Source organism: Cherax quadricarinatus, chromosome 18, assembly GCF_038502225.1.
Source record: "Cherax quadricarinatus isolate ZL_2023a chromosome 18, ASM3850222v1, whole genome shotgun sequence".
Classification (NCBI taxonomy): domain Eukaryota; kingdom Metazoa; phylum Arthropoda; class Malacostraca; order Decapoda; family Parastacidae; genus Cherax; species Cherax quadricarinatus.
The window spans coordinates 6,268,495-6,284,303 of NC_091309.1; the positions used below are offsets into that span (position 1 = coordinate 6,268,495).

The 15,809-nt window shown below is 41.3% G+C and overlaps 1 protein-coding gene across 2 annotated transcripts in view; it reads right to left on the minus strand.

Annotated features, from left to right (window-relative positions):
* LOC128689528 (receptor-type tyrosine-protein phosphatase T-like) overlaps positions 1-15,809 on the minus strand; it is a 208,285-nt gene that overhangs the window by 84,993 nt on the left and 107,483 nt on the right. For both annotated transcript variants that reach the window (XM_070086130.1, XM_070086131.1), the window contains 3 exons: positions 4,230-4,402; positions 2,259-2,461; positions 1,086-1,269 (listed from right to left, as the gene is read on the minus strand). In XM_070086130.1, coding sequence (XP_069942231.1) covers positions 1,086-1,269; positions 2,259-2,461; positions 4,230-4,402 — 560 coding nt within the window. The remainder of the gene's footprint in view (positions 1-1,085; positions 1,270-2,258; positions 2,462-4,229; positions 4,403-15,809) is intronic.

Here is a 15,809-nt window from a genome sequence, read left to right on the forward strand (position 1 = left end):
TGTCTGTTCTTTGTGTTTGTTTATTGATTGCGACTGTGAAATAAGTCACCATGGGGCCAAAGAAAGTTTAGAGTGTCAGCCCTTTGGTAAAGAAGGTGAGAAACACGATGGAATTCAAGAAAGAACTTGTAGCAAAATATGAAAGTGGCATACGTGTTACCGAGCTCGCCAGGATATATGGAAAGTCCTCATCAACAACCAGTTTCATCCTGGCAAAGAAAGCAGAAATCAAGGAAGCTGATGTTGTGAAAGGAGTAAACATGCTAACGAAACAGAGATCACAAACAATTGAGGATGTGAAGCTGTTGTTGTTGGTGTGGATCAACGAAAAAGTTAGCAGGAGATAGTGTTGTGGAGGGCTTTCACAGGGCTTTTGATAGGGCTTTGATACCTGAAGTCCTTATGGATGGGGATCCCCCTTCCAAACAACAATCTCTCCTCTCTCTCTCTCTCTCTGCCCTCCTCACCTTCTTCCACATGCCAACAAGAGTCTTCAATAAAGGTATGTTCGTTTATCCAGTAAAATTAGTGCTTTATATTTATTTCTTACTGTTTTCTGTATGTAAAACTACATGTATAGTTATTCTCTATAAAATGCATTTTTTTGTTAATATTTTTGGGTGTCTGAAATGGATTAATTGGATTTACATTATTTCTTATGGGAAATATTACTTCGGTTTTTGTCCATTTTGGATTTTGACTGACCTTCTGGTATGGATTAAGGATGAAAAACCAGGGTATTACTGTGCATATATACATGAGATAGGAAATGAGAGAAAGGTGAGACATAATGAGATAAGAAATAATTATTTTAGTTATTACTGATGCTGTAATGAATAATTTTTTTGTATAAATATAGGCATGTATAAATAACTATGAAGCACAAACAAAATGAACCTGAAATTTCCTGAGAATGATACGAGTGAAAAAATATTCATGTACATGTATATGTAAAGGTCTGAATAAAATCTTTTAGAACTTGAAGGCAATTCAAACATTAGAAGATTATACCATTTTCTTTCAGAAATGTTAGATCCCTGAGCAGACATCAAAAGATATATAAATGGGTAAACTGTCTTCTGTACCTGATTCAACAGCCCAGCAACCCACACTATCTCTTGGCAAGACTGACTCTGTTCAGCCTGCCGCTTGGCATGCCTGGAGTGTTTCTTAACGGAGGCTGGCAAATTTTTCTGCAGCAGCATGAATGTTCGTCCAGAAATGTTGTGGATTGGTTTCTCTGCCTGGTGAACCACCACAGCCATAAAACTGGACAAATGATAAAAGAATTTGAATATTCAGTAATGAATCAAGAAAGACACGGGTTAACCGGTTTACTAGACAGTGGGGTACATAAAGGTTAATTAGTCTTCGTTATACTATATGGCTAATTTATCTACAAAGCTGTTATGGGGGAGCAAAAATGCACAACTGTACTAACACATTTAGTATTAAAATTGGAGGTACATCAGTTACCTACGAATTTATATTACCACAAATAGTTGTCATCTACATACCTGATGCTTTACACAAATGTACATGATTTGTAATCCATACTATTTATTATACATTAGAAGATATACAGAGGTTACCTCTAAAGAGACATACAAAGGCTTGCTCTACTGAGGCATACAAAAGCTAGCTATCTATAGAGGCACAAAGCTGGCTATCACTAGACAGAGAGACTAACTCTCTATAGAGAGCTAACATAGTGAGACTAGCCCTCTATAGAGCACATTTATTACTTCCTTCAATGCACCGGCTGTATCCCACTGAAGCAGGGTGGTGTTAAAAGAAAAACAAAAGTTTTTCTTTTATAAACTTAGTACTGTAATGTATACAGGAGAATGGGTTACTAGCCCTTTGCTCCTGGCATTCTAGTCGCCTCTTACTACACGCATGATTTACAGAGGAAGAATTCTGTTCCACTTTTCCATGGAGAACATTTGTTACATACAGAGGATATACAAGTATATCTCCACACAGGTATTACAACAAGCAACCAATCTAATCAATACTGTGTATGAATGTATAGGGGTGCACATACTGTACAGACATGCATTTGTGTTGATGTATTATTAAGCAAGACACAGAAAGAAAAGGTTAAAAAGTACTCACTTGATACTATAACAATTTACACTATGCAGGAAGGTGAAATTATTTCTGATCACTGTCGGGTAAGAGGGAGTTTCACATGTCACCATCAAACATGCAAGAACAATTCACTTGTAGGAACCCCAATAAGAAATGAGACTCACCTTTTACCATCACCGTACGTATTTAAGTAAGGCAGTCCGAGAGTAATGGTTGTGTTTGTCTTCTTCAAAATAGTTGGATCACTGGAAATCTCTGGTTTGATTGGCTTTGTGGCCACTGGTTGTTGCCGTGTCTCCCCACAAAACATTGAGTTGCAACATGATGCGTTTGCCTGGTATGTCTTTCCTGGTTTGAGGTTTTCAAACTGCAAGATGAGTATCACACTTAGTACTGTGTTACTTAAAAAAATTGGCCATTTCCCACCGAGGCAAGATGCCCCAAAAGAGAAGAGACACTTCATCATCACTTGCTCCATCACTGTCTTGCCTGAGGCATGCTGACATTACAGTTCAAAAACTGCAACATATCAACACCCCTCCTCCAGAGCACATCCATGCTACTTACCACCTCCAGGACTCAAGTCCAGCTAACTAGTTTCCCTGAATTCGTTCATAAATATTGATTTGCTCACACTCCAACAGCACGTCAAATCATAAAAACCATTTGCCTCCACTCACTCCTATCTAACACACTCACACACGCTTGCTGAAAGTCTAAAAAAAATATATATTTACAAAATAATACTTTCTTTCTTTCTTTCAACACACCGGCCATATTCCACCAAGGCAGGGTGGCCAAAAAAGAAAAATGAAAGTTTCTCTTTTAAATTTAGTAATTTATATGGGAGAAGGGGTTACTAGCCCCTTGTTCCCGGCATTTTAGTCGCCTCTTACGACACGCATGGCTTACGGAGGAAGAATTCTGTTCCACTTCCCCACTTATTACCTTCCATGAGGGACACCTTGATGCTAATGGAGAGCTCTTGATCCATGTTATTAGATCTACAAACTACTTTCTTGGAAGAAATATGATTGCTTTCTATTCCTCTATTCCTATGGGTTTAGCACTTGAAAATAATAATCATCACTGGAAAGTTTGACTTTTTAAGCATTCTTTAAAGCACAGTACATTATCATGCAGCATCATATGTATTTTATGCCAATGTTATTTTGGTAATGGATAAAGGAAAGAATTCACTTGATTCTTTTACATCTCAATTTAAAATTTTATATATTTATGAACCACTTTTAAAACACAGAAATAGGATTAAATTGTTACAGTTACAATAGTACAGGTACAACACCAATTTACCAGCAACAGATCATCCAGCACCTCCTAGTCCGGACAAAATTATAAATGCCATAGACAGCATTGTATGTAGTGTGCATTCACTTGTATTGTTTACACTGCAGTTGTTGGTGGTAATTCCTTGATTCTGTTTGATTCTTAGTACATTTTGCTAACAACCCTAACTATGGTTAGGGTTAAGAGCTATATAAGTACATTGTCAATAACTATGGTTATTGACAAGTTATGGAGGCAATTATCAGAAGTGGTGGAACACCTAGCAAGCAACAGGTTCATGCATAACAACCAGCACAGATTTACAGACGGAAAATCTCGTCACAAACCTACTGGAGTTCCACGACAAGGTACCAGAAATAAGGCAGGAGAGAGACTAGTCCCAGAGCTAAGGGGTATGTACTTTGAAGAGAGGTTAACTGAACTCAACTGGAGAACAGGAGGACCAGGGAAGATATGATAACAGCATACAAAATATTGGGAGGAAGTGACAAGGTGAATAGGGGCAGATTGTTTGTGATGATAAACAGGAACATTAGGGAACAGCTGGAAGTCAAAAACTCAGACGAGTCACTGGGGTGTTAGGAAGTATTTTTACAGCCTTAGTCAGGAAGTGGAACAATCATTAGAGTAAAGTAGTAGAGGCAGGATCTATACATAGCTTTAACAAGTGGCACAGTAAGTTTCTCGAAGGCAGGAGTGAACCTAATAGTGACCAGCAAAGAGGTGGGGCCAGAAGTTGCAACTACATATAGGCGAGTACACCCCTCCCCTATGTACCACACCTATACTGTAACATGTTATTTAAAATATGAAGAACAAGCTTTTACCTTACAGGGTGTGAGTTGATCAACAATGACATCCACATGGCAGGGCTGGCTGCTTTCACTAAGGGTTAAGGAACAGTTACGTAGAGTTCCACCAGGATCAGTTGGCATGCCGATGAATAGGTCGAGTTGTCTGTATTCTCGGACAGATCTGATGAACTCTGGGGGGCCTGGAGCTGTGATAGATCATATGTTAAGTGAATCAGCCTGTAGATCATTATTGTTAAACTAGACATCTCTTCCTAAGGTTGACCAACATTTATATGTAGTATATGATGCTTTTCCTGCAGAAACTCAGTAAGCACCATCCTGGCTGACAATGCATTCATGTTCAAAAATGCATTCCTGCTTCATTTAAGTTTATTTTGTTCCTCTTTGTCTAATGGCAGCAAGATAGAAGTTAAATCTGCCTTGAAAATGAGGACATTCTTGACCTTAGTAGCTCACACAGTTTGAGTAGAAAATGCTACGAGATAACCAATACTGTAGGACTGTCTTTAGCAAAGCTCTCTCAGTTAATGGCAACACTGGATTTGCACACTTACATACCTCTGCCAACAGTCACAATTAAGTTTTTAAAATTGGCACTTACGGAATTTCAGCAGCAAGTGCTTCATATATCCAGGTGTTCCCTAACCTTTTGACCCTAATTATAAAAAAAAATAATATTTGGAATAATGTATGTGGAAGATAATTTTGCATTTTTGGCTTTCAGTTCATTTCAATACAATACAATATTTTATTTGGACATGATACATAGTTGTATAAGGAATTATAGTGGTTGGGTGAACATGCCAAAAGCCCCTTGTATGCAGAGCATTATGGGCAGGCTTAAAATTAACCTAATAACTTTTTTTTTTATATTTTATTTAAAAAATACAGTATACATGTAAGGTATACATAATTGACTTAAAACAAGAAACGTGAAGCATTATATAAGACAACAACATACATATAACTAAACAGAGGACAACCTGAACATATCTTAAACACAAAATAGCTATATAATCCAAAACCTGACACTCTTATTCATATCATGTATGAAACTTTATATACAAAAAACAATGTCATATAAACTAATGATTGCACACTCAATGGTATTATGGTTATATAAAATTACTATAAAAAAGCTACATGACTCTTGAAATTAAGACACATGTGCAACATCTGGGTATCTTTATTGTAGACGTTTCGCCATCCAGTGGCTTTATCAATACAAATTCTAGGACATAACTTGAAGACAGTAGAACTAGGTACAGAAGATGAGGTAATCAGTCCCTCAACCTAGGAGTAGATGCGAAGAGCACCATAGTCGTGGAGATTCTGAAGCAGAAAAAAGGAGCCTGGTGCTTATATAGTAACGTCAGGTGTAGCAGACGAGGGCATAGTCACTGGTAGGCGGGATACCCCAGTGGAAGTAGGTCCTTCCCAAAGAGATGGGTTAGTTGTAGTAGTAGTTGTCGTAGCCGTGAAGGTTATGTACATGTCCTCAGAATCAAGATTCCATGATGTTGCAGTGTCTGACAAGTTGCACATAACCTTCACGGCTATGACAACTGCTACTACAACTAACCCATCTCTTTGGGAAGGACCTACTTCCACTGGGGTATCCCGCCTACCAGTGACTATGCCCTCGTCTGCTACACCTGACGTTACTATATAAGCGCCAGGCTCCTTTCTTCTGCTTCAGAATCTCCACGACTATGGTGTTCTTCGCACCTACTCCTAGGTTGAGGGACTGATTACCTCATCTCCTGTACCTAGTTCTACTGTCTTCAAGTTATGTCCTAGAATTTGTATTGATAAAGGCACTGGATGGCGAAACGTCTACAATAAAGATACCCAGATGTTGCACATGTGTCTTAATTTCATCTCGTCGGTATTATATACCATTCTTACACAACATGACTCTTGAAACTGAATCATGGTGTTTTTTTTTGTGTGTGAATATTTAAAATGGATCAAAATATGCAAAAGCCTTTAATAATTAACATAAGACTTTTACATATCTAGAATGTATGATCACATACAAAGAAACACTAAGACACCTAATACCCCGACCAACCCCCTATCTAGTTTCTTTAATCATAAACCCACAAAAAATATACCTTGCTTTTATACAGTGATATTAGTAAAGGGTGCTTAATTGAACATTAACTGACTATATGCACCATAAGTGATAAAAAAATACATGTGATATCACCGGGTGACAGAGCAACATATTACCCCGCAAAAGCTGCTGCCCAAGGAACCTGAATGTCCAAAGATTACAATATAGGACATTATACATCCCAACCCCTCCCCCTCACAGCAGTGACCGCTACTACATATACAAAACAATTTTAGGCAAATGAAGCTTTTCGCCCTTCATCAAAAGTTTTCAAACATCACCAAAAGGTATGCTTATGAACATTCCCCTAAAAGGCCAGTATAACGTTGTACTTTTAGCGGTGATAACAGCATGACATCCGCTTACAATATGACTAAACAAAGCCTAACGGGAATCCCAGGAAAGACCCAACATACTTCACCAAACCCCGGTCATAGTCGGGAACAGGTTCAGTCTTGCAAGAGGCTGGAACATATTCCGAAATATTGCATTTTATCTGTATTATCGAGATGCATGACAATTTTAGGATTAATCCAAGATCTCAGTTCCACACAACGCCACATCCATACACACTCAGACGCACAGAACCATCCATAATACATACACGCCACTCACTAAATCCCGCCCTCTACCCTGAAGTCCGGAACATACTGTTTGGTGCCATCACGGGGAAAGTCCAGCCCCTCATTGCCTTACCCCACCCCGAGTTGCAGCAACCTCTGAACAGTAAGACTCCGATAGTTTGCAGGAAAACTATTATCCCAACTTCTACCATATATGAGTTTATTTCTACAATACGTAGATTTTTTTTTTTTTTTTTCAACAAGTCGGCCGTCTCCCACCGAGGCAGGGTGACCCAAAAAAGAAAGAAAATCCCCAAAAAGAAAATACTTTCATCATCATTCAACACTTTCACCACACTCGCACATTATCACTGTTTTTGCAGAGGTGCTCAGAATACAACAGTCTAGAAGCATACACATATAAAGATACACAACATATCCCTCCAAACTGCCATAATTGCCCTGATCCTAACTGATCCCCCGGTTTCCCCCATACCCTACAAGATATAGAGGAAATCAGTCACCACGTACATTATTGCTCTTCGTACCTCACTTGATACTCCGCTAACGTCCAATGTTAAGGCCCATAAGGTTGAGATAGTTCCCCCACTAAGAAAATCGAAAACCCGCCCCAACCACAAACGAACTTTGTCCTAGGTATCACAAAAGTAGAAGACTGCATGAAAAGCTGTTTCTTCTAGACTGCAAAGTAAGCAATCCGCCTCCCTTACCAAACCCATCCTACTTAAGACCGATTTTGATGCTAAAATCCCCATGACAAATCTGTACACCAATTTACGAACCCTCGGTATCAACTTAAGTTTACAAAAACCGTCCAATATTTCCCCCCAATTATACAGCGGAAAAACAGACAATCCCTGCACAATTTCCCTACGACAACATATGCTGACCATTTGCCCCACCCGGGTCCGTTGCACATTTCTCAACTTTAACAACAAACGCAACATGTCCTCACACTATTAATCCCCTGCCGCTCCACCATTTACGCATTTCGATCATTACCTGACCCACCCAGATGCCCCTCTCACCGCCCGCCCTGAGGAACCACTGCTTTACATAGTGGGCCTTCACCCGTGGCCCCAAAGCCAAGAGACCTTTGGTTTGAAGCCAAGAGACCTTTGGTTTGAAGTGCTGCTTCCCAAGACCAAACCCATCTTAGTAGGAACTAGTTACCGCCCTCCTACCCAGGACCAGTTCTTAGAAGACTTTTCCAGAGTATTGTCCGGACTTGAAAACAACTGCGAGACAATAATACTGGGAGACTTCAATATCTGTTTTCAGCAGCAAAATAATGGGCTATGCAAAAGGTATAAGCAAATTCTAGGATTAAATAGTTACACTCAACTAATTAATACACCAACCCGGATCACACAGTTCTCAGCCACCCTAATTGACCACATACTTTGTAACCGCTCTGAGAACATTAGTCAGTCAGGCGTCATTACCACAGGTTTTAGTGATCATTTCATCATTTACTGCACCAGGAAAATCACTAGGGATAGGATAGGCCTACACAGGACAATAAAAATGAGGTCAACTAGAAACTACAGTAAAGAAACACTGGTAAATAGGCTACACAATTGTGACTGGACAGAGATAACAAGTTGCACGGACGTAAACGATGCCTGGGAAAAATTCAAAACAATGTTCACTACCATCCTTGATAATATTGCTCCAGTTAAAGAGGTTAGGATTAAACGAAGAACTGAACCCTGGATGAATACTGAGATATTAGATAATATGAAATTCAGAGACCAGCTGCTAAAAAGATTTAAAGCAAACAGACAGGATATTGCAGCACTAAATGAATTCCAAAGGGTGAGGAACAGAGTACAGAGACTTATAAAAGGAGCAAAGGCAAAGCACTATTGCTCAAAAATTGAAGAGTATAAGCATAACCCCAGAAAGCTCTGGCAACAACTAAAACAGTTGGGGTATAGCCATAAGCCAGTAGATAGGTCTAACATAGTACTCACTATCGGTAATGAGGTATGCCATGAAACATCTAAGGTGGCAAATTGTTTTAATTCCTACTACACATCTGTTGCATCAACACTAGCAAGTAAACTACCAGCTGCATCAAATACCTTTGACACAGACTCTGATAAGTTTCAAACATACTATACCAATAAAGGGGTAACCCTAAACAGTTGTCAATTAGTAAATGTATCTCATGACTTTATTCAAAAAGAACTAAGCAGGTTAAACCCAACTAAGAGCACTGGCCCGGATAACATCCCGTCTAAGTTCCTAAAAGATGGTGCTTCTGAACTGTCAATCCTTATTGCTCACATAATAAATCTATCAATCACCACTAATACCGTACCGGAGGGGTTCAAGGAGGCCAGAGTTACTCCTATCTTCAAGAAAAATAGTAGGTCTGATGTAAGCAACTATAGGCCTGTTAGTATACTCAGTATAATATCTAAAATTCTAGATAGGGCGGTGTACTCTCAAGTAGTTAAGTACCTTAATGACAACAACATTCTCCATAGCTATCAATCGGGCTTTAGAAGAACCTACTCAACCGACACCTCCCTTATTAATCTGATGGATTACCTGAGAACTGAAATGTCAAAGGGGAACCTCATAGGTATGGTAACCTTAGACCTGCAAAAGGCATTCGATACTGTCAACCACAATATATTATGTAAGAAACTTCAAGCTATCGGTATAGGTTCTGTAGACTGGTTTAAGTCCTACCTTAGCAACAGGAGACAAATAGTCAAAATCAACAAAACGGAATCAGAACCCCTGCCGATAACATGTGGAGTTCCCCAAGGTAGTATTCTGGGTCCCTTATTATTCTTATGTTATGTCAATGACATGCCTATCAGTGTCAAGTGCAAACTCCTACTGTATGCAGATGACAGTGCTCTGTTAGTGTCAGGTAAAGACCCACAAGATATTGCTAATGTTTTAACACTGGAACTGGAGTCCTGCAGTAAATGGTTAGTAGACAACAAACTATCATTACACCTCGGGAAAACTGAAGCCATTCTCTTTGGCACGAAACGTAAACTGAGAAGGAGAAGGGTAAATAATTTTAATGCTCAGTGTAATGGGGAGCCCATCACTTTGGTTTCATCAGTAAAATATCTGGGAATCCCCTTTGACCCATGCATGTCAGGAGAATTGATGGGGAACAGTGTAGTAAAGAAAGCAAATGCCAGACTGAAGTTCCTGTATAGACAAGCACAGTGTCTACCTACTGAGGCTCGCAGGACCCTATGTCTAGCCCTTATACAATGCCATATGGATTACGCTTGCTCTTCATGGTACTCTGCCTTGACAAAAAAAAACAAAGATAGACTGCAAATCACCCAAAACAAAATCGTAAGATTCATCCTGGGGCTGGGACCAAGAGAACATGTAGGCCAGGATGAATTACAGCAGTTGGATATGCTGAATGTTGAAGACAGAGTAAAACAACTGAAGCTAAATCATGCTTATAAAATTGCTCAGTGTCCAGAATATCTTGCTGTCAATTTTGTCAAGGTTGGGAACCAAAGCATAGTACTAGGGGGAGGGAGCACAACTTTGTAGTACCCACAGTCTTTGGCCAGGCTTCAAACACCTTTTATTGTACAGCAATAAAGGAATGGAACAGACTACCCGCACATGTCAAAGCCAGTCATAGCATGAACCAGTTCAAGAAGAGTGCCAAAAGGTGTCTGATGAATGTAGCTACAGAAAGGGAGGGGAATGATTTTCTATTTTTTTAGCTATCATACATGTAAATTTTACCTTATTCCTAGTAATGACCCTCGTATTGTAGATAGTCTTAATGACCCTCGTGTAGTAGATAGTCTTTTTAGTATGATAATAAGATGTTATCTTCATTGTAGAATAATAAGAAAATATTATAACCTTTATATTATAATAATAAGGTAAAAGGACCCCAATGGAAATAAGTCACTCTGTCTGACTTTTTTGGGTTATCCCAGGTTCTCTACACATATGCTGCTATGTATGATAATTCTATGTAACTGTATTTGTGTATACCTGAATAAACTTACTTACTAGACCTAAACCCCCACGACGAACATGAGTCATGACAACCTCCCGACTTAAGAGTTGGTGATGTCTCTTTGCAACAGAGAGCAGAAGTGGTTAATACACTTGTTTATAGTAATGTATGGAGTGTGGCTGAGGTGTACCCTTTAAGAGACGTGGATATTCAGGAACTGCAGAGAAGAGTCTTATGTTATGTTTGGGGTTTCGGGAAAGCTTGGTTAACCCCCGAAGTCGATCTAAAGCCTTGTTAACCACCAATTCAGAATTTACCCTTCATCCCTCCCTCTCATCTGCCATGTACACGATACTACATATTTTAAGTTGCATCACGACTGACCACCCATACCTTTCGCCCAACCCCCCCTCCCCACCCACGTACCCACCTCCAATAATTTCGATTTTGCCCTATTGACGCACATGCCAGTCTCTGCCCCCCAAAACTCAACAATCCATCCCACGGTCTGCAAGTCTTTCTCCCCTTTTACCAAAATCGTGGTATCATTTACGTACCCGACCACACGCGCTGCATGGTCACTGCTCAGCGCTCCACGTCCCAAACCACCATCCACCAGTTCATAAAAACGGTTTTGCATACAAGCAAAAAGCCGCTGGGAGAGGGGGCACCCTTGCCTCAAACCCCTTTCCATACGTACTGGCTGCCCCAATTTACCGTTTACCTGTACTCGTACCATAGCCGAGGCATACAAAGTATCAACCCATCTTACAATCCCCTCTCCAAAACCCTGCTTCAATAAAATAAGCCTCAATAAATCTCTATCAACAGAGTCGTATGCATTTTGCCAGTCAAGCCCGAGGACACCCCTCCCTTGAATTCCCCCCAAAACTCCCTAATACGTATATGTCCTTCACTCATGCTCCTACCTGGTATGCCTAGCTGTCCCTCGTGAATAACTGACCCCATAACCTTCCTCATCCTGTTTCCTAGAACTTTTGCAAAGATTTTATAGTCCGAGCACATAAGAGATATTGCTTTATATGCACTTAGACCCTTCCCCCCTCCCTTTTTGGGCACCAACACAACTACCCCTGTACTTTGTGACATACCTAACCTCCCCTCCGTGAGCATGCAATTCAATACATCAATCAAACAATGCTTAATACTTCCCCAATGCACCCTATAAAAATCATTCGAAATGCCATCTATACCTGGTGCCTTTCCTTTACTCATACTAAAAATCGCCTCCTCTACCTCCTCCACTCGAATTCTACCTTCTAGTACTGTCCGATCCCTGTCACTTATTACTTTTCTGAAATCCCTCCTCACCAGGCCACCTGCATGAACCCCCCCCTACTCCCCGCCGTAGCTTTTCCCCAAACCAAAGATCAGCATAAAAACTCATGCTATCCGTGGTGAGGAGTACCTGACCTGGCAGGTAACCACCCAAACCTGTGCATACTTCCAATTGCAAGAGGGACGTCGCCTGTTGTCTGACCCTAAATTTGCACAAGACAACCCAAAAGTTTGTCACCCCATAGCACCTCTTCCATACCTGCTCTGACTCTAACTGCATTGAAACCTTCATTATGAATTTCTGCAAGTCGACTACGGATATGTTCAATGTCGTCATACCTACTACTCTCGCCCCACAGATAGTTTTGCAGCCCATACCTCCACCTCGCCTCCTCCTTCCCCCGCTTCCTATAACAACTCGCTATTCCGGGTTTGGCACGAGTTTCCCCATCATTCTAACAAACATTCACCTGCCTGTCGCATTTCCCAGAGATTCTTCCACCAATCCTGAAAAGCAGACCCATCCCCCTCCCCCTCCAACAGCTGCATGTTCAGTTTCCAATAACCAGGATAAATCTGGATCATTCCATCCCAGTCCAAGTCCGCTAGCACTGCACAGTGGTCTGAAAACCCCACATCAAAGGTCTGTACTTGCCCAACTCGAATTCCTTGTGTTACATAAAGTCTATCCAGACGGGCCGCGTAGCCCCTGTGGACGAACGTGTGCTCCACCCCCACCCACCCTGCCCCACCATGTCATAAACCCCTGCATCCCCCAGCAGATTCCTTAAGACAGGTAAAATGCACCCCGCCCCCCTCGGCTCAACATCGCCATGGCGGATAACGCAATTCCAATCCCCACCCATGACCCTAATTAAAGGCAAACCCTGAGTGTAAAACATTAAAGCCTCCCTCACGAAATCTATTTTAACTTTAGAGTTGCTTTCCGCAGGCATAAAACAAACCCTCACCTCACCCCAGTACCCATCTATCCTCACCACCCTCCCACCTCCCATCTGAAGACACGCCAAGGGCTGGACTCCTTCACCGCTATAGCTACCCCACCCTTAAATTTTAAAGAACTGCTAACATACATTCGGTAGCCTTTTAACCGTAACTCTCGCTCAAACTTATAATTGTGTTCTTGTATGAAACATACATCCACAGCATACCTGCGCAAAAACCACTCTATCCATACACACTTAACTTCCGCCCGCAGGCCATTTACGTTGATGGTAACACACTTGAATTCACAAAAGGAGGTTTTCCTCTATGTTTGTGGGTCTTTCCCGTTCCCACACTTACATTACACTGACCTTTGACTTCCCAAGGCCCCCCTCAACCCCCTCGTGCCCTACCCATATGCTAGGCGCTTGCCACAACCCACTTTCGACCATAATTTCTTCCCTAGACGCTGTCCCAGAGTCAAGACCTCGTCCATATCCGACACTCCCACCGTCCGTTTGTGGGAACCACCTTCCACATACATCTCACTAGACAAAGCTTCCTGGTGGACTTCCACCACCACCCTATGCAACCGTGTCATTGTAGTTTCGTCCAGGTCCCCCACATTCGGCAAATCCTCCTTCACCACCTCTTGACGCTCCGGTGGAGCATCAGGGCCATGCTCTGCCCCTTCCAGGAGATCATGTAGCACGTTCTCCAGCAAACTTTCCTGTGACAACTCCACAGGCTCTGCAGGCCCCACAGATGGCATGGGCACGTTTGTAGTGTCCACCAACAGGGTGGCACACTCCACAGACTGCGTTTCCTCTTGTTGTACCTCCTCACTCCAAAGCTTAGTTCTCTGTCCAGTCGAGGGACCATTCCCCAGATCGAAGGCCTCGGTTCTTAGGACCACAGGAGAAGGTTCCCAGATGCGAACAACCAGGCGTCTGGAGCACTGAGCAACCATATGGTCATACGAGTTGCATAACCTCCATGTCTTCCATTGGCCTGCATAGTGAACAAAAACTTGGGTCCTGCAGGTTTCCAGATGAACGTAAGATGGATTTGGCTGTTTTAATGTCATCTTGAGGGTGGAGCCCTCCGGAAGCCCCTCATATGGGCCCTCCCTCCACACTCCCTTGGTTGCTGCATGTACCGTGCCGTATCTACCAAAAACTTTCCGAAGATCATACTCCTCCGCCTCGAAAGGCACGTTCCTTACTTTGACCCAGGTGACGTATGTGGAGACGTCATGCAGACATACTTCTACAGCTTAATTCACCGCCATTCTTCTCTCTCGAAAAGCTTCCACAATCCTGGAGTAAAAGCCGGCATTTGCGAATTTCACAAAAATCCTCGACATCCCATTGAGAGCTACACCATATAATTCCTCATTGGGGATGCCGTAGATGTCGCGAATAATGGTAGGCAACAAGACATGCATCGTTGCACCACTGAGAGAGCCACGAATGAATTCAACACAGACCATGTTACTCTTCTACCCTGACGGTCCGCCATCTTGCATACTGTAGTACACGGTTCGCCACCAGGTGTAAGCAGAAGGCTCAGAAAGTGTCCTCTCAGCCCGCAGGTTTAGAGACGAATGATTAAGAATAACTAAGCAATGATAAATTCAGTGGTACAATTTACAGTAAATAAAATACAACACAAAGTAAAAATGAGTATTTTAAACAATGAAATTTGAACATTTCAATTAAGAGGCATTATAGTTGTAGAAATTTGTAGCATAACAATGTATAATAATTATAATTTATTTGGTTTCCACTATTAAATTTATCTATGATAAAAATAAGCTACTATTTTTTGACATAATTAATGAAGAAGGTGGACAATCTTGTAAGATGGTTTTGAACTATGAAAAATACATTTCCATGCAAGGGCTTGATGACCAACTAAATATGCGACTGCCTCATAATCATACCTCTACTCACTTTGAAACTATCAGAATCTCACATTTCTCAGTTCAATAAAATATGCCTCTTTCCATCTCCGTTTTCCTTCTCGTTAACTATTTTCAAAGATCTGGAACTACATAGAGGCATCTGCCTGTTGACCAGCAGAGTAAAACAGCAGGCATGGGGTCGTGGCCATCTCTTTGGGCCATCAGACTATTAAAGGCAGAAATGCTCTTGTCATACTGTATTCCAAACCAATATCCATTCTGCATTTGGGCTCTGATTAACCACAAGAAACTTTTAACCTCCAGTACCTCAATTCACAGTGGAGGTAACAGTAAATCCGAAGCAGGAAATTAAGGTACCTTGGTACAAAGACAGACACTGACTTTTTTTTTCATCAAACTGGCCGTATCCCACCAAGGCAGGGTGACCTAAAAAGAAACACAAAAGTTTCTCTTTTTAAATTTTGTAATGTATACAGGAGAAGGGGTTACTAGCCTCCTTGCGGGGGTGTTGACCCCCGGAACTCTCTCCAGGTAAACTCCAGGTATCCAAGGTAATTTATGTATACATAATAACTGTATTTACATGTACTTGTGCCTAAATAAACTCACTAAGCTGGACATGTTAAAACAAAAAGTTGCTCAAGAATGTGTCTAACACTGATGTTACTACAGAGATCTATTATTATGGGTCCTGAGTAAAGCCTGTACGTCCATCACTTCAAGCTGAATTTAACTCATAGACAAGGCA